The 19,386-nt window shown below is 47.9% G+C and overlaps 2 protein-coding genes across 4 annotated transcripts in view; both read right to left on the bottom strand.

The window, feature by feature from the left end:
• MPIG6B (megakaryocyte and platelet inhibitory receptor G6b) overlaps window positions 1–19,386 on the bottom strand; it is a 116,795-nt gene that overhangs the window by 29,726 nt on the left and 67,683 nt on the right. The window lies entirely within an intron of this gene.
• DDAH2 (DDAH family member 2, ADMA-independent) overlaps window positions 419–19,386 on the bottom strand; it is a 41,859-nt gene continuing 22,891 nt past the window's right edge. For all 3 annotated transcript variants that reach the window (XM_081903087.1, XM_081903088.1, XM_081903086.1), the window contains exons 2-7: window positions 15,381–15,689; window positions 9,688–9,787; window positions 7,960–8,033; window positions 5,807–5,926; window positions 3,729–3,872; window positions 419–1,917 (exon numbers count right to left, since the gene is read on the bottom strand). In XM_081903087.1, coding sequence (XP_081759213.1) covers window positions 1,801–1,917; window positions 3,729–3,872; window positions 5,807–5,926; window positions 7,960–8,033; window positions 9,688–9,787; window positions 15,381–15,686 — 861 coding nt within the window. In that variant the 5' untranslated portion in view covers window positions 15,687–15,689 and the 3' untranslated portion in view covers window positions 419–1,800. The remainder of the gene's footprint in view (window positions 1,918–3,728; window positions 3,873–5,806; window positions 5,927–7,959; window positions 8,034–9,687; window positions 9,788–15,380; window positions 15,690–19,386) is intronic.

The following is a 19,386-nucleotide window of genomic DNA, read 5'->3' as shown; positions in this document are numbered from 1 at the left end:
TAAAAGGGTATAGGATGTTGGTCAGGTCAGCCAAAGGCCTGGTTTAAAAAGAACGTTTTTGCCTGGCGGCTAAAGGTGTACAATGAAGGCGCCAGGCAAATGTCCCTGGGGAGAGCATTCCACAGACGGGGAGCCACTGCAGAGAATGCCCTGTTCTCGTGTTGCCACCCTCCTGACCTCTAGAGGAGGAGGCACATGAAAGAAAGCCTCAGAGGGTGATCTCAGGGACCCGGTAGGTTCCTATGGAAAGAGGCGGTCCTTGAGGTATTGCGTTCTGAGCCGTTAAAGACACTGCATTAATTGCATTAAGGCAGGACCTCCCCGTGTTGAAGGGGCTTAGTCCACATGCCTTACGCTCAGGAACCTAGCTTCCCCACCCGTCCCGCAGCAAAGGCAAAAAAGACATCAAGACGGTGACTTGGTTCAATCTTTTTTTATTATTAATTGTTTAAATTGATTCCACAAGGGGTTAAAGAGGCAGTGAGTGAATCTAAAGTCCTACATCCGTCAATACGCCTAACTCCCCCCAACAGAGGGCGCTTCCTCTACAGATTTCAAGAACATTCCTATGACCCCCACCCCACTCCTGCCCCCTAACTACATTACACAAAACACATACAACAGCGCCGCTCGGAAGGAGGCAGAGACCCTCGCCAACCCGTTGTCTTAATCTAGCTGCTCCTCTGTGGCCGCGCCGGCCTTGCGGATATGCAGAGAGGTTATCTGTTGAGGGTGGCAGTGGGGGAAGCCATTGTTTTGAGTTTGGGGAGCGTGGGGGGTCTGATTCTGAACTCCCAGTCCCCAAACTGCAGCACCATAAGAGATGGATGTGGCAGGCCAAGCAGTCACAGAAGGAAAGTCTTCAGAGGTCATTCCAGATCAGGGATGGTTGAACCTGAGGAACTTGTTGGACTCCAACTCCCATCAGCCCCTGCCAGCATGGCCAATGGTCAAGCATGATGGGAGATGTAGTCCAACAAACATTCTCATTCTAGTTATTGAGTCTCATGGCAGGGCAAGTGGAGTGGCTCTAGGGACACCTTCCTACATCTGACACGAATCATCAGGTGTTGAGGTTCAAAACTGAACAGGAGACCCCCTAGTCCCACAACCATCCATCGTAATGGAGTTGCCTGGTTCTGTAGCACTTGGATCACCTCAAACACGTTGAAAGCTACTTATGTCCCACCCGCCCATGTCTCCTGCTCAACAGTTCTTCCAACATGGCGGCTATGAAAGAGAAATGGCCACCATCTTGGGTCTAGTCCTCACAATGGACACATCCCTTAAGCACCTTCCAAGATGGCTGCCCACCAAAGTTTCTCAGCACCCGGTTTCATAACACGTCCCCCTCAGTGATGAAAGGAGAGCAGTGCTGCTCTTTTTAACGGTCCATAACGGGCTAAAAAACTTGAGGGAACCTCACTAAAAAAAAAAGCGATCGTTGATTTAAGAGCTAGAACTTCAAGTTTCCCGCCATGGCTTTTTCTTCAGCACTTGGAACAAAGTTGAGCACCTATCTACTCTGGGGTAAAAAAAATGTATTTGTAAAGCATACACTGTAGAAGACAGGAGATAAAAAGAGACTCGTGTGGCTCCGTGGAAGTGAAGATCCAATGTAAATAACAGAGAGAAACTGCGAGATTTAAGGCCAGTCAAATTAGCGTGTTTGGAGGTGTCCTTGCCACACAAGGAAGCTAAGGGGAGAGAAAGTGGGGTGCCTGCACAAAGGAACCAAGAGGAGGGGTTCCTCTCAAGGGAATGCAAGAACCTGCGTTGTATTGTGGGGTTCGATAGGCACTAGATCTCCAGCTTCTTGTTGATGAGAAGAGAGCAGGAACTGAGAGTCCCACCAAGTTTGGCCACCTCAGTGCAAGCCGCAGGGATGAGTGTGTAGTCCGGAAGCTTCTGGAAGGGCTGTGTGAGGAGGAGAGAGAAACCGGTTAGACCTCTTCCCAAAGCGATCTCTGTCCCTGCAGTGACCAAGCCACACCTGAAGCTCGTGAAAAGGCAGGCTTTTTTGAGCGGGGAGACAGAGAACACAAAATAGCTGGAAAGCTTGCAAAAGACTATGCTCGAGGGCCAACGCATGAGGCACCATTCTTTTGTGGCAGCCTCTGAGCTGGCCATTACAGCGTCTCAAATTCTGCCCCAAAATGAATTGCCATAAATACTGTATTTTCCGCTCCATAAGACGCACTTTTTTCCTCCTAAAAAGTAAGGGGGGAAGTCTGTGCGTCTTATGGAGCAAATGTGTGGTCCCTGGAGCCAAATTGCCCAGGGGCGAAAAGCAGATTGTGCTTTTTTCTTTTTTAATAAAGAGGAAAGGGAGTGTTAAAATGAAGCCGCTGAGCAGCTGATCGGCAAGCGGTCGGGAGGGAGATAAGGAACGCTAGTGATAAAGGAGGCTGCTTGGGAGGGGGGAGGTAAAAGCACATGGATCCTCAGGATTTTTGCATTGGGTCACCCCAAATTCACCATCAGATCACATAGCATGTCCATGACTATAGCCTGCACCAAAAAAAATTGCATCCACTGTTTCGTTGGGCCGCAATGGCACAAAAACGTGGTTACAAAGCATGGATCCACATGGATCCTCAGGAATTTTGCATTGGGCTACCCCAAACTCACTGTCAAATCACATATCATGTCTGTGGCCACAGCATGAACCACAAAAATCATACATCAACAGTTTTGTTCAGAATATTTCTTTTCTTGTTTTCCTCCTATAAAAACTAGGTGTGTCTTAGGGTCAGGTGCGTCTTATGAAGCAAAAAATACGGTACGTACAGTCGTACCTCGGCTCCCGAATGCCTTGGGAGTTGAATGTTCCAGCTCCCAAACGATCGAAAACCAGAAGTGAGTTCTGATTTTTGAATGGTGGTTGGGTTTTTTTGGAAGCCGAATGTCTGGCGCGGCTTCTGCTATTGTTTCTGGCGTGTCTGCGCAACTGGAAACCAATCAGAAGCCACGCCTTGGTTTCCAAATGTTTTGTAAGTTGAACGGACTCCCGGGACGGATTCCGTTCGACTTCCGAGGTACAACTGTATTGCTTTAATTGTTATGCATTTTTTAACTGGCTAGGGTTTACGCTTTTAATACTTTGAGATGGAATTGCTTTGTTGAGTATTTTAATTAGGTATGGATTTTCACCTTGCAAGCTACTTAGATGCCATTTTGGCAAGTAAGTGGCACATTAAAGGTAAAGGGACCCCTGACCATTAGGTCCAGTCGTGGCCAACTCTGGGATTGCGGGGCTCATCTCACTTTATTGGCTGAGGGAGCCGACGTACATGTGGCCAGCATGACTAAGCCGCTTCTGGCGAACCAGAGCAGCACACGGGAACGCCGTTTACTTTCCCGCCGGAGCGGTACCTATTTATCTACTTGCACTTTGAGGTGCTTTCAAACTGCTAGGTGAGCAGGAGCAGGGACCGAGCAATGGGAGCTCACCCTGTCACGGGGATTCGAACCACCAACCTTCTGATCGGCTAGTCCTAGGCTCTGTGGTTTAACCCACAGCGCCAACCGCGTCCCTAAGTGGCACATCATCATCATCATTACCTATCTGTAACATCATCATTATTATTATTCCTAGATGCAATCCTCCTCCTCTTCTTCTTCCTCCTCCTCCTCCTCCTTGCAACCTCCACACCTGGTCCAGGGATATAAACTCAACCCTTTATCCCCCCACCCCACCCACCAGGTAAAGCACTCTTTCCCCTTACTTGTACGCTGTTAGGATATTCCTCAACACTGCGATGCAGAAGCACACTGCTCTTCTGACCAAGCCGTGCATAGACGCAATTTGCAGCCGGGTCATCCGGCACCGTCAGTGTTTCATAGTGGTGATCGGTCAATTGTTCCATGGTCTTCAAGGAAAGAGGGCAGTGGGAAGAGAAGGGAGAAGTTCATTAACATAGAGATTGGGGAGTAGGCCTTCACATGAGGCCCAAGGCAACTGACCAAGATCAAAACCAAGAAAGGTAAGTTCTAAAAACACCACAAACACCCAGAGCAGCTACCTCTTCTGAAAGCAGAGTCATTTTTGAAAAAAAACAGAGGCATTCTTTTTGGGAATGGTGGGAGAGGATATTGATAAGAAGGACCAGAAATTGTTTTTATACGCAACAACAGCGGCGAGGTTAACGCTGGCTCAGGTGTGGATACAGCAACAATTGCCAACAGTAGAAGAGTGGCAATATAAGGTTATGGAATATGCAGAAATGGCCAAACTAACAGAGAAAATTCGACAACAGGGCAATGAAATGTTTCAAATAGAATGGGATAAATTTATGTCGTATATAGACAGGATGAAATAGTGAAACCAGTAAAGGGAAAAGGAAAGGGAAAGGGACCCCTGACCATTAGGTCCAGTCGTGGCCGACTCTGGGGTTGCAGCGCTCATCTCGCTTTATTGGCCGAGGGAGCCGACGTACAGCTTCCGGTTCATGTGGCCAGCATGACTAAGCCGCTTCTGGCGAACCAGAGCAGCGCACAGAAACACTGTTTACCTTCCCGCCGGAGTGGTACCTATCTATCGACTTGCACTTTGACGTGCTTTAGAACTGCTAGGTTGGCAGGAGCAGGGACCAAGCACCGGGAGCTCACCCTGTCGCGGGGATTCAAACTGCCGACCTTCTGATTGGCAAGTCCTACGCTCTGTGGTTTAACCCACAGCGCCACCCGTGTCCCTAGTGAAACCAGTAGAAGGGAAATAAACCTCATAATGGGAAAATAAAAAGAAACTATCTTAGACATTAATGACATGTGAACTATAATGTAAAATATAATTAAGATAATTAACAGTATTTGTAAATGAAAATGAACAAGAAGATTTGTATATATAGAAAGATTTATTTGTATACAAACTTTGTGGGTAAAGATGGAAGAAGAATAACAATATGTAAAATAGACAAAGACAATGCGAAAATTTTCAGAGACTATATAAAAAAGCCAGAAGAAGGAAAGAGGGAAGTCAGCTTTCAGGAGCAAGTACAAATGTAAAATGTAATGTAATATGTAAATGTATAGTATGTAATTAAAAAAAAACCCTAATAAAGATCATCGGGGGAGGGGGAAGCAGAGACCTCTTCTGCTAACCAGAAGAGCTGGTCACCCAAATAATGTGGTTTCAGGAAGAGCACAGATACATCTCCACAGAACAGGGGCAGCCACGCAGAAGGCCCTGCTTCAACCTTCTGTGGGGTCTGGCTTCTGGTATTTGGGGGGTGTGAAGGAGCAAGTCTCATAAGGGATTCATAAGGGATAAAGGCTTTCAAGAAGAAGAAGAAGAAGAAGAAGAAGAAGAAGAAGAAGAAGAAGAAGAAGAAGAAGAAGAAGAGGAGGAGGAGGAGGAGGAGGAGGAGGAGGAGGAGGAGGAGGAGGAGGAGGAGGAGTTTGAATCTGATATCCCACTTTATCACTCCCCTTCAGGAGTCTCAAAGCGGCTCACATTCTCCTTTCCCTTCCTCCCCCACAACAAACACTCTGTGAGGTGAGTGGGGCTGAGAGACTTCAAAGAAGTGTGACTGGCCCAAGGTCACCCAGCAGCTGCATGTGGAGGAGTGGAGATGCAAACCCGGTTCACCAGATTACGAGTCCACCGCTCTTAACCACTGCACCACACTGGCTCTTGAAGTGGAGAGGAGGTGGACCCAAGTAGCCCACCTAATCCAGCATCCTATTTTTACAGTGGCCAATTCGATGTCCCAAAGGGAAGCAGGAACTGAGTGTAACAGCGCTCTCCACTCCTGCCTTGCAGCTCTTTCTTGGGAGAGGCCCCCTGGGAGGTTGTGGAAGTTACCTTCATGGCTTTCTTGGCCACGTCGCTGCTGCCAATGACAACCGTTTCAGAGCCAGCCATGCTGCAGAAGCTGCGGAGGTGCAACGTACCCGAGACAGGAACAGTCGACACCGCAAAATCCTGCACAGAGACATTCCGTAAGACTTCCAGAAGTCCATGCCACACAGTTGCAACCAAGAGCTCCACCCACTCGCCCATTCTTTCCCCATACAGGGCAGGGGTGAGAAACCAATGGGAGGCTCCATACAAGTTTCTAACAGGGAACTGCCGATGAGGTGATCTTTCCCGTACAAGTAAAGCCCTAAATGACCTCAGTCTTGTATACCTGAAGGAGTGTCTCCACTCCCAACATTCTGCCCGGAAGTCCAGCGCAGAGGACCTTTTGGCAGTTCCCTCCCGGCGAGAAGCCAAGTTACAGGGAACCAGGCAGAGGGCCTTCTCGGTAGTGGCACCCGCCCTGTGGAATGCCCTCTCATCAGATGTCAAGGAGATACAACCATATAGAAGTACTATACAACTTTAAGGAGACAACTGAAGGCAGTCTTGTATGGGGAAGTTGGTAATGTCTGATGCTTTATTATGTTAATAATAATAATAATAATAATAATAATAATAATAGTAATAGTAAATTATTTATACCCCGCCCATCTGGCTGGGTTTCCCCAGCCACTCTGGGTGGCTTCCAACAGAATATTAAAATACAATAACCTATTAAACATTAAAAGCTTCCCTAAACAGGGCTGCCTTCAGATGTCTTCTAAAAGTCTGGTAGTTGTTCTTCTCTTTGACATCTGGTGGGAGGGCGTTCCACCATATATTTGATGGAAGCCACCCAGAGTGGCTGGGGAAACCCAGTCTGTACAAATATAACAATAAAATATATCAACAAACAACAAATATAACAACAACAACAACAACAACTCATTTGGGGCTTTCTTTTTATACCTGAGGATCACACATGGTGAGACTAATTATATGGCTGTGAGCTGCTGAAAAAATATATTTTGGTAGTCTCCCTTTCACAACAAGGGGGAGCATGTTTTATCCAAATGCACAGGCAAAGGAAAATTAGAAAGAAATGCAGCCCCGCCCACCCATCCGCCACCAGCCAATAGTTCCTTTTTCAGTGGGTTAAGGAAGAGTCCCAAGTTGAGGACAAGGATATGGTTAGGAACTCTTCATCAGAGATCCAAGAGTGTCACACATTCTCTGGGTGTGGCTATGATATGCGGGTCACACTGGGACAGGGAGCAAGGAAAAACAGCTGAGGAGGCAGTGGAAAGGTTAAGCAGTTGGGAGGAAAGAAGTCTCTGTTCATTTCTTGAATTGTTTTCAACGTGGGGGTTCTGAGTAGAAGTTGGCTCAGCAGCGGCCTTGAAAGACAGATGATCAATCTTCCCTTTAATGTGCCACCACAGGAGACTACCGTGGACGCTCGGGTTGTGAACGTGATCTGTGCGGTAGGCATGTTCACAACCCGCAGCGCCGCGCCTGTGCACACGTGCGTCACAGTTCAGTGATTGATTGTGATTTTATGTAAACGGTGTTATTTTTACTGTTGTTATGGCACTCTGAGCCTGGCTTCAGCTGGGGAGGGCAGGATATAAATAAAATATTATTACTATTATTATTATGCGCATGCGCAAAGCGCGATTTAGCACTTCTGCGCATGCATGAACACCAAAACCTGGAATAACGCGTTCTGGTACTTCCGGGTTCGGAACCCGAAAATGTGTAACCTGAAGCGTCTGTAACCCGAGGTACCACTGTACTGGTTATGTTTCCGGGGCGCTCCCATCTATTCATGCGGAGTGCCGGGGGGCGTCCATCAGATGAACTAAACATGTGCCAGCCTTGTGAATAAGGCCGGAAAAATGTTTACTAGTCTGCTAGGGGCTGGCAGAGGAGGGGCAGAAAGTTCCAGCCCTCCTGCAGAAGTCTGCTCAAGCAATTGCCCAGAACTGCAGGCACTCGCCTGCAGGCAATATCCTTGTAACTTACAGGTACCAGGCTACTGCTTAACTGCAAGGCTGCCGTACACCTTAGAACAGGGGTGGGAAGCAGAATAGCAACAACTGAATAGCTAGGAACCACAACTGCGCAGGTTTTGGGCAGGGAGGTAGGGAAGGTTTAGTTCCAAGATTCCAGCTCACCCTGAAAGCATCCGCAACCATCTCTGCTCCTCTGTGATTAGTCCACTTGGAAATGCCCACGAAGAACTCTCTACCTGTAAAAAAGGCATTAAGAAGATGGAGAATACTAGAACCGGCAAGAAGTCAAAGGGCAAGCCAGATTCCTAAGGTTTAGCTCTCCCCAGACCTGCATAACAACGCTGGGTTATCTCTTCCCATCTCAGATCTGCAGCCTTAAAGCTACAATCATGGAATGTATGTGGAGAGGGCAACAACAGGGCGAGGTTATTGCTGGCTCAGGTGTGGAAACAGCAAATATTGCCTACAATAGGAGAGTGGCAGTACAAGGTTATGGAGTATGCAGAAAAAGCTAAGCTAACAGCAAAAAAATTGACATCAGGGTGACGAAACATATCAAAAAGAATGGGGGGGAAATTGTGTTATATATAGAGAAGACAATGTGAAATAGGGAAACCAGTAGAACTAAAATAAACCACATAATGGGAAAACACAAGAAATTTATAGTATCAAAATGAATTAAAAATGTATATTAGGACTATTGTTGAATAATATTTGTAAATGAATATAGACAGACAACAAGAATTGTATATATACAAAGTTTTATTTGTTTACAGACATTTTATGGAAAAAAAATTGAAGAAGAATTATATATAAAATGGACAAAGACAATGCAAAAATTTAAAGACGACATAAAAAAGCCAGAAGGAGGAAGGAAGGAAGTCAGCTCGGGAGAGCAAGAACAAATGTGAAACATAATGTATGTGTACAGTGGTGCCCCGCAAGACGAACGCCTCGCAAGACGAAAAACCCGCTAGACGAAAGGGTTTTCCGTTTTGAAGGCGCTTCGCAAAATGAATTTCCCTATGGGGTTGCTTCACAAGACGAAAAAATCTTGCGTCCCCCGGCGGGTTTTTTTTTGCTTTTTTTGCCCTTTTCCTAAGCCACTAAGCCGCTTATCAGCTGTTCCGCTGATAAGCCGCTTAACAGCTGATCGCTGGAAGCCGCTTGACAGCTCTAGCACTAATCCGCTAAGCTGTCAATGGGCTTGCCTCGCAAGACGAAAAAACCGCTAGACGAAGAGAATCGCGGAACGAATTCTTTTCGTCTAGCGAGGCACCACTGTATGTATAGTATGTAACTAAAAATTAAATAAAGATCATCTAAAAAAAAAAAGGAATGTATGTGGAGAGGAGAGAGGGCTTCATTTGCACCAGGTTTCTGCCCTAAAATGCATTTACAAATAGCAAGAGGCAGTCCTGGAACACGCAGATCCGTACTGGCGAGAGTGCCTCTGAGCATGCATTAAGTGCAGCTCCCTCCCTCCATGAATGCCCACCTGCAGACATCTGGGATTGGAGGGCAAAGGGTTTTCAGGCCGGTGTCTATGACTTCCAGGCAGCTTTGAGTGGCCTGTGTGTGTGTGTGTGTGTGTTTTATTAGAAGAGAAACTAACAAGATCAGGGGTGGGGGGGAACCCTCAACAGAATCTCATCAAATTCTCCACCACCCTCAGTGCTACCATCATCATTTACATGGCACTTCCACTATGAAAAGTGGTTTCAAAGGCTTAGTCACCCTTACCGCAGAGCAAAGAAACGAAGACCCCGTGGTGTACTTACAAATTCCCATTTTATCAGGTTAACCCAAATGCAAAGTTCCCTCCATCTTCTGGACCTCCCCGCTCCTGAGATAAGGGCCACCGTCCTCAGTGACAGAGGAGTCACTTACCTGTGAACAGGACATCGCTCCCATCCAAGGTGGCTCCTTCATCTGTAACCTCCACCACGCGCAGTTTGAGCTCCTCCAAGACCTTCTTGACGCTGCTGATCTGGGAAAGCAGCAGGGATAGAGGAAGAGATCAGACATTTTCTAGCGCATCCCCTTTCCGTAACACCTCTTCATGCAACTCTCAACCCAGGCTCGACACAGTATACCTGAAGGAGCGTCTCCACCCGTTCAGCCCGGCCACTGAGGTCCTCCTCCAAGGGCCTTCTGGCGGTTAGAATCATAGAGTTGGAAGAGACCACAAGGGCCATGGAGTCCAACCCCCTGCCAAGCAGGAAACACCATCAGAGCACTCCTGACATATGGTTGTCAAGCCTCTGCTTAAAGGCCTCCAAAGAAGGAGACTCCACCACACTCCTTGGCAGCAAATTCCACTGTCGAACAGCTCTTACTGTCAGGAAGTTCTTCCTAATGTTTAGGTGGAATCTTCTTTCTTGTAGTTTGGATCCATTGCTCCGTGTCCACTTCTTTGGAGCAGCAGAAAACAACCTTTCTCCCTCCTCTATGTGACATCCTTTTATATATTTGAACATGGCTATCATATCACCCCTTAACCTCCTCTTCTCCAGGCTAAACATGCCCAACTCCCTTAGCTGTTCCTCATAAGGCATCGTTTCCAGGCCTTTGACCATTTTGGTTCATAGAATCATAGAGTTGGAAGAGACCACAAGGGCCATCGAGTCCAACCCCCTGCCAAGCAGGAAACACCATCAGAGCACTCCTGACATATGGTTATCAAGCCTCTGCTTAAAGACCTCCAAAGAAGGAGACTCCACCACACTTCGCTGCGAGAAGCAAAGTTACAGGGAACCAGGCAGAGGGCCTTCTCAGTAGTGGCACCTGCCCTGTGGAACACCCTCCCAGCAGATGTCAAAGAAAGAAACAACTACAGTGGTACCTTGGATTAAGAACTTAATTCGTTCTGGAGGTCTGTTCTTAACCTGAAACTGTTCTTAACCTGAGGTACCACTTTAGCTAATGGGGTCTCATGCTGCCACCACCACATAATTTCTGTTCTCATCCTGAAGCAAAGTTCTTAACCCGAAGTACTATTTCTGGATTAGCGGAGTCTGTAACCTGAAGCGTCTGTGACCTGAAGCGTCTGCAACCGAGGTACCACTGTATCTGACTTTTAGGAGACATCTGAAGGCAGCCATATTTAGGGAAGTTTTAAATATCTGATGTTTTATTGTGCTTTTAATTCTGTTGGGAACAGCCCAGAATGAGAGATGGGCTGGAAATATTTCCTGAGGATGGGAGTTCTCCTCGCTATATAAGCACACAATTCTGCATAGAATTCCAGACAGGCAGAGATTCTCAGGTCCAGAATTGCCAGAAAGCCCAAACTGTGATCTGGCGCACGGGTTTATAGCAGAGTTTAATTCAAGCCCTGGTTATATAAGGGGGTGGGGGGGCTCAGAGGGCCGGAGTGGCCTCCAGAATATCTGCATGACCTTTTGTTTCATTTTCATTCCACGGACACTTCTGGGCCAGGCTTATTTCACAGATGATTCACAGGCCTCTCTCTCACACAGACCAAGATTTCAATTTAATTCATTGAAGTCAGCAGTGGGATGTACTATCGGGTTTTGACCACAGCAAAGATTTCCCTTTCATCAAATTATGCGTTTTTGCTTTGGACTTCCTCCTGTTTTACACACTCTTATAACCTCAGGATACTTCCGCATTCTCGTTCTTAGCTCGACAGTCTATTTACATTTTTTCACCCTCCGTGCCATAGTTCACATATTACTGGTAGCTTTATAAAAAGAGAGAACAAAGGGAATTAATAGAAGGATGTGTGCTATTTATAAAAACTGCAGGGCGAGCCTTTAAATAACGTTGCTTTATTCTCTTTGATGTTTTAAGCTATGCATATTTTTGATCATCTTAAGTCACTTTGAGGCATTTTATTGAGTGTGACAAATAAATGTGAAATAATAATAATAATAATAATAATAATAATAATAATAATAAAACAACTTCAGAAACAAAGGGTTAACCATCAGCACCCCAGACTGAGGGCTGCAAAAAGTTGCATCTTACACAGATATGCAATGACTGTCCTAGATGCAGAGGGTTAGGGCTGGATGATATTTGGGGTCTTTTGCAACTGTAAAGTTCTATGATTCTATGTGTGATGGCCTGGGACTCGGAACCAGAGGGGTCTCAGTCTGCACCGGATCCTTTGCCTCAGGCATCATCTGAACCAAGTCTGTGGCTTGATCCTGAAGAGTTCCAGTCTGCACAGGTGCCCCTGCAACAAATACCAGCTGGGCCGAGTCAGGGGCCTGATCCTGCCCTGGCTCCAGATGCGGGGATTACCTCGTTGCCTTCAGCTGGGTCATCACTTACAGCTGCTCTGCTACCAGTTGGGGTCGGGGAGGCTGAGGCGGCCCCTGGGTCTAGTAACCCACCAACGTCTCCTGAGCTGCAGAGACTAAGGTCTGAGAGAAGGAGAGACCTGAGTACTCGCAGGATGAGTGCTCGCCTTCGGGCGAAGCAGGAAGGTGAGTCGCCGGGGGATCAGGACTGGCCGCTACCCCGACAAAGATAAAAGGCTGTCGGACCCCGCCCCAGGTTGCAGGAGCAACATTGCTGTATGCCTGAGATCCTGTACCTGTCCTTGCTTGGTTTCCTGCCTCGTGTCCTGCCTTGGCCCTGTCAGACTGACTCCTAGTGGAACCTTCAGAGTCTGGACCGCGTTTCACAGGTTACCCCTGGGCCCAGCACACTATTACTGCATGTGTGCCTATTTTGCCAGGTTTACACAGGATCCCACCGCTGTAAGATGTACCCTTTGTACAAAGGAGTTGACCAAAACACTACACTTAGAACAAACTCAAACAAATACTAAGCATAGGAAAAGCCCACCAAAATCTATCTCCTCAAGTACCCCAGGAGCTGGCCTCTAAAGCTTTGTGCAACCCCTGAACTGGAAGACCCGGTGAACTGGAGCACACATAAAACATTGACTGGGCTCCCCAGCATTACATCTACCAACATGAACCTCCTTCTTTACGTACAAAAAGTAAAAGGCACATGTTAGGTGCCGTCCCTACCATTAGGCAGAGGGAGGTGGCTAAGTGTTGGTGCTGACCTTTGAAGCCCTAAACGGCCTCGGTCCAGTATACCTGAAGGAGCGTCTCCACCCCCATCGTTCTGCCCAGACACTGAGGTCCAGCGCCGAGGGCCTTCTGGCGGTTCCCTTGCTAAGAGACGTGAGGTTGCAGGGAACCAGGCAGAGGGCCTTCTCAGTAGTGGCACCCGCCCTGTGGAACGCCCTCCCACCAGATGTCAAAGAGAAAATCAACTACCGTACTTTTAGAAGACATCTGAAGGCAGCCCTGTTTAGGGAAGCTTTTAATGTTTAATAGACTATTGTATTTTAAGATTCTTTTGGAAGCCGCCCAAAGTGGCTGTGGAAACCCAGCCGGATGGGTGGGGTATAACTAATAAATTATCATTATTAACTCTGGCAGCCGGTTTGGGGTGTCATGAAAGGGTAAATATCATTTTTTATTATTGCATTTTGACTCCCAGAGGTGCTTACAGGACTCCCTGACAAAATAACTCCCTGACTACTTTGTACCTCGATTTGATGGACAGGGCATGAGGGGAGAGGGGGAAGAGAAGCCATTTACTAAATTGCCTCAGGCAGCAAAATGTCTTGGGCCAAGCCAACACTGTGTCAACATGATAATGTGTGTACAGAGTGGTCAGCCAGCTGGCTCTATTGTGGTGCCTTTGCTTCGATAGTTTCCAACTTGCACAACTTGCCTTTTTTAAGCTTGCTCCAAGGGAAACTCAGTACTTTTCACGTTCCTTTTATTTAAGCAGCAGAAAGGCGTTCTGTAAATGCTCTGAAGCCCTTTTCAAAGGGTTTCAAAAGGCCAACTCCGTTCCGCTGAGGGGGTGGGGGGTGGGGAAGGCATTCCATGCATGCTCAGAGACACTGCAAATGAGTTGCTAGGAGGTTGTTGTTGTTGTTTTAAAAAAACAGAAACAAAATAAAGATGGCAGCATATGGCACGGAAGCAACAGTTAGACAGGGAGTTCATGGGTGAATGTGCTCCAAAACACTTATATTTATTTTAACTAAAAGCATAAGAAGAAAAACACACGAGAGAGAGAGAGAGAGAGAGAGAGAGAGAGAGAGAGAGAGAGAGAGAGAATGAATCAACTTCTGTCTGGCAGTAATTAGCAGAGAGAGGCAAGGAAATGTGGACCCTTTAAGAGGTGCCAAATTTTCTCCAGGGCTTGGGTGGAGTGTGTGTGGACACACAATTCTATATTCGGCACACTGCACTGGAGCAGGGAGGTGGGTCATGAGAATGGCGGGTGGCCGGGCGGGTGGGAATGAGGCACGATGCCAACTGCTGAGGCAACCAGCCAGGCGGCCTTGCCTCAGCGCTCCGGGGACACGGGTGGGATTAGTCCCAGAGGTTCCTACAGAGGAACAGATGGGGCCTGCGATTGACAGGGTTTAACTAACAGCTAGCTGGCGACCAGCTGCTCTCCCCCGCCCCCACCCTTTTGAAGACAGCAAATCCACGAGGATGGGACTAGAACCTTAACAGGGCAATGCTGTGCATGTTTACTCAAGAGCAAGACTCACCCACGGATGAGGCTGGCAAATGTATTTAAGGCAGCCGTTTGCCGCCTCACGGAAGCATGCTATGACTAACTTTGAGAACGCTCCCAACTTAGTCCTGTGACTTTGTCACACCCTCAATAATGGCCCATTAAAATTAAAAAAGAAATAAAAACCAACCGTAGCAATCTGGCACAAGGACTGGGCTTATACTCGGGCATCAGAGGCCTAAAGGTTAGTACAGTCATACCCTGGGTTACAGACGCTTTAGGTTGCGGTTTTTTGGGTTACGGACCACCAAAACCCAGAAGTACTGGAACGGGTTACTTCTGGGTTTCGGCGGTCGCGCATGCACAGAAGCGCTAAATTACTCTTTGTGCATGCACAGAAGTGCCGAATCACAACCTGCACATGCGCAGACGTGGGTTGCCACCGCTGCGGGTTGCAAACGGATCATGTTCACAACCCGAGCATCCACTGTAAACGCTCACTGACAAGTTAGTAAATAGCCATTTCCTAGGGTGCTTCAAAACTGCATCCGGACAACCATGTGAGGACATTTAGAGGGGAGTGGGAGAAAAATAGGTAAAGGTAAAGGGACCCCTGATCATTAGGTCCAGTTATGATTGACTCTGGGGTTGCGGCGCTCATTTCACTTTACAGGCCGAGGGAGCTGGCGTTTGTCCGCAGACAGCTTTCGGGTCATGTGGCCAGCATGACTAAGCCGCTTCTGGCGAACCAGAGCAGCGCACAGAAATGCCATTTACCTTCCTGCCAGAGTGGTACCTATTTATCTACTTGCACTTTGACGTGCTTTCGAACTGCTAGGTTGCCAGGCGCTGGGACCGAGCAACGGGAGCGCACCCCGCCGCGGGGATTCGAACCGCCGACCATGCGATCGGCAAGTCCTAGGCGCTGAGGTTTTACCCACAGCGCTACCCACATCCCGGGAATAAATAAAAAGAGTAGCTCGCAAGATGACTGGCAACCCCAGCAGGTTTATTTGCAAGGTGATTCAACACAAACGAATCGAACAGCTTACCTCGTCCCGCCGCGACGGCACCCATGGCCGCGTGAGCAGCGCAGTGTCTCCCTGTATCACGGCCAGGTCCCCCACCAGCGTGGAGCAGGGGAGGCCCTCGTCCGCAGCCAGCTCAATGACCTGCAGCCCTAGCTTCTGGCGCAAGATGCCCGTGTAGACGCCGTACTGCCGGTGGGCCTTGGCCAGGTCCACAGGCTCGGCCCCGCCATCGGACGCGTCTGCCGCCGTCTCTGCCGTGCCGAAGGAGGAAGGGATGCAGCGGACAATGGCATGGGTATACTTGCCAAAGGAGGAGACGCTGGCCATGGTCTGGAAGGGAGGAATAGAGGGATGAACCGTTGAGCTGGCTGGCCGGCAAGCTGCCCCTCTCGCTCAAGTCTGAGGGGCAATACAATGAATTGCCCCGGTCAGCTCTTGAGAACGCGGGAGAACCAGTTCAGGCCCAGAGGAAAGAGAGCTTGGATTTTTCTTGTTGCATTCACTGAATCTCCACAACAACCCTGTGAAGTTTGTTAAACTGAGAGGCAGTGACTGGTCCAGGGTCACTCAGTGAGTTTTCTGGCCCAGTGGGGAATCAAACCTTGGTTTCCCAAGTCCTAGTCCAACACACGAACCACTGCTCTGAGAGTCAGCATGACAGAAAGCCAGGAAGTTCTGGGTTCAAATACCTGCTCGGTCACGAAGTTCACCAAACCCGTCAGGCTGTCTTGGGCCTACCCACCTCATAGGGGTGTTGTAACAATAAAGGGGGATCTTTCCATGCCCTGAGCTTTCTTAGGGGAGGAGCAGGGTATATACCCAGGTCTGCATGACTCAAACGCCTGTCATTCTAGAATGAGCGGGTGGGTCCAGTTAACAGTATTTCTCAGGAAATGCTAGGATACCATTTCTGAAGGCGTAATATGGACGCCAAACAGGCGCCAGCATGTGCTATGGTGGTGGTGCGACAAAGGTTGGGAGTAGGGCTGGGCGATATCAGCTTTTCAAGGTCAATATGTATCGCCAGCCAAACATTGTGATATAATAATAATAATAATAATAATAATAATAATAATAATAATAATTCATTATTTATACCCCACCCATCTGGCTGGGTTTCCCCAGCCACTCTGGGCGACTTCCAACAGAATATTATAGTCTATTAAACATTAAAAGCTTCCCTAAACAGGGCTGCCTGTTTACTGTTACTGACGCATTGCAATGTTGAAAAGTGGAGGGAGGAACAAGCTGCAATGGTGGTTTCACGCTGAAGCCTTGCGGGGCTGGGGCCAACGCAGCTTGTTCCTCCCTCTCCATGCCGGGTGCTGGCAGTGGAGGAACCTAGTTTCACTTGCAATATACCACTGGGTGAAGGCGCTGTTGTGCTCTACCCCTCAAACCAGTCCTGGGCATTGTATCACAATATTGCCCAGGGCTACTCACTAGGTTAGTCTTAGGCGAGACTTTCTTCGAAATAATTGACCTCTGAGCTATTCAGTCATTCGATCTCTTGCCCCTCACTATAAGGGTTCCAGGACGAGCGGAAACAGCAAAGGCAGCACAACGTAAAAACAAAATAAAAACATCCAGCCATACACAACAGCAACTGGGCTGTGGTGATGAGAGACACCCAGCCATGTACACACCCTGTTATCAAAGGAAATGTTCTGGTTAATTGAAGAAAAGTGCTGGAATCGAAAAACACAAATCCTAAGCAGCAGTCTTATATTCATAACAACAACAACATTGATATGTCACTTAATGCCAAAATAGGCTTCTAAGCTGTATGTGAAGTGCAAACAGCAGATAGACAAGCATGGAAGTAGGAACATTCATAATTAAAATGCATTCCTAATTAAAATAGGCAATAAGACAATCCCATTAAAAACAACACAGCAATTAAAACAGGAGGTTCAGATCAAGAGATTGAGGAAGTGCGAGCGTAAACAGGTGTCTCTTCAAAAGCCAGCAGAATGTCAATACGGATGGAGCCTCTCGTACACAGAGACAGACCCCTGGCCCTTCCAGTCTGCAGTTACTAGTCTATTCTTAGGGGATGTGGTGGTGCTGTGGTTTAAACACTAAACCTCTTGGGCTTGCCAATCAGAAGGTCGGCAGTTTGAATCCTTATGACGGGGTGAGCTCCCGTTGCTCTGTCTCAGCTCCTGCCTACCTAGCGGTTTGAAAGCACACCAGTGCAAGTAGATAAATCGGTACCACTGTAGCGGGAAGGTAAACAGCATTTCCATGTGCTCTGGCTTCTTTCACGGAGTCCCGTTGCACCAGAAGCGATTTAGTCATGCTGGCCACATGACCAGGAAAACTGCCTGTGGACAAACGTCGACTCCCTTGGCCTGAAAAGCAAGATGAGCGCTGCACCTCATAGTTGGATTTGACTGGACTTAACCATCCAGGGGTCCTTTACCTTTACCTATAGTCAATTCTTTAAAAGCAGAGACATCACCTTGCCGACAAAGGTCCGTATAGTTAAAGCTATGGTTTTCCCAGTAGTGATATATAGAAGTGAGAGCTGGACCATAAAGAAGGCTGATCGCCGAAGAATTGATGCTTTTGAATTATGGTGCTTGAGGAGACTCTTGAGAGTCCCCTGGACTACATGAAGATCAAACCGATCCATTCTGAAGGAAATCAGCCCTGAGTGCTCACTGGAAGGACAGATCCTGAAGCTGAGGCTCCAATACTTTGGCCACCTCATGAGAAGAGAAGACTCCCTGGAAAAGACCCTGATGTTGGGAAAGAGGGAGGGCACAAGGAGAAGGGGACGACAGAGGATGAGATAGTTGGACAGTGTTCTCGAAGGTACCAGCATGAGTTTGACCAGACTGCGGGAGGCAGTGGAAGACAGGAGTGCCTGGTGTGCTCTGCTCCATGGCATCACGAAGAGTCGAACACGACTAAACAACTAAGCAACAACAATAGTCAATTCTATAGCAATGGCCCACTGTTTGAGGTGCTTGGGATCAACCTATAACCTTCTGCAGGCCAAAGCACTGTCCTTCAAACCCTCCCCCCTTAGATTGTGATCCTTTAGGCAGCATTGATAAATGTGAGTTTAATGGCATTATTGTGGGACACACTGAACCCAAGGGATAATGGTGGGCTATGAATATAACAGAGACACTTGCATGTGTGTGTGTGCGCACACACTTTGACTACCACTAAAGAAGCAGCTGTCAAGCCACAGAAAGGGGATGAGGGGGGTACCTATTACCCCAGGCTTCCCCAAAGGCAGGGGGGAAATGTACCCATCGCCCTATTCCTGACTGTGCAGAAAATGAAGCTAGGAATGTAATTAAGGATTGCAATCCCCCCCCCCCCGCGCCCTTCTATTGGAGTGTGTGTGTGTGTGTTAAGTAGGTCCCAGATCAAAGGTTCTGAGGTTCCACCAGCTCCCAACTTCCTGGGAGTTTTCAAACAGTCTTCCCAAGGCCAATCAATAGCGCCAGAGGACAATAAAAGATTCCACTCATCACCAAGCTGATTAGGTAATTGCTTCCAAAAGGAAGCCAATCAGCAAATCAATGCCCTGCGTTTGGGACTGGCCGCTGGGCTGTTCTTGTTGCTCATTGCACAAATCAGTCACGAGCTGAGCACTGAACAGCCCAACATCTGGAACTCTTCAGCATTCTTTAGAGCACACACACAAAACCAAGGCGTACATTTTGACAAGCACAAGGCTTGCGGAAATATGGTTCCAAATACACAGATGCTGCCAGACGACATCTCTGGGGCAGAGCAGGAATATCCATAGGTCAAGGGGGCAACACTTCAGTGGCCTCCAGAGCTCTTTGCTGCAATTTATGCAAACGACCCAAATCGGCACCGGTTCCATCCATTTCGCAAATTGCAAAGACCCAGGCGACGTTAGCACAGAGTCTGAGGCCAGGCACGGAATGTTAACACGAGTCGCTCCAGTTTGGTTTGCAAAGTTCAGAGCATGAGGGGCCTGATCTTTGCAAATTCCAGTACAAACTGACCTGATCCACAATCCAGATTGGAATGCTGT

This window comes from Podarcis melisellensis, assembly GCF_964234715.1.
Source record: "Podarcis melisellensis genome assembly, chromosome: 2".
Lineage (NCBI taxonomy): Eukaryota > Metazoa > Chordata > Lepidosauria > Squamata > Lacertidae > Podarcis > Podarcis melisellensis.
This window is presented reverse-complemented; position numbering and strand designations above follow the sequence as displayed.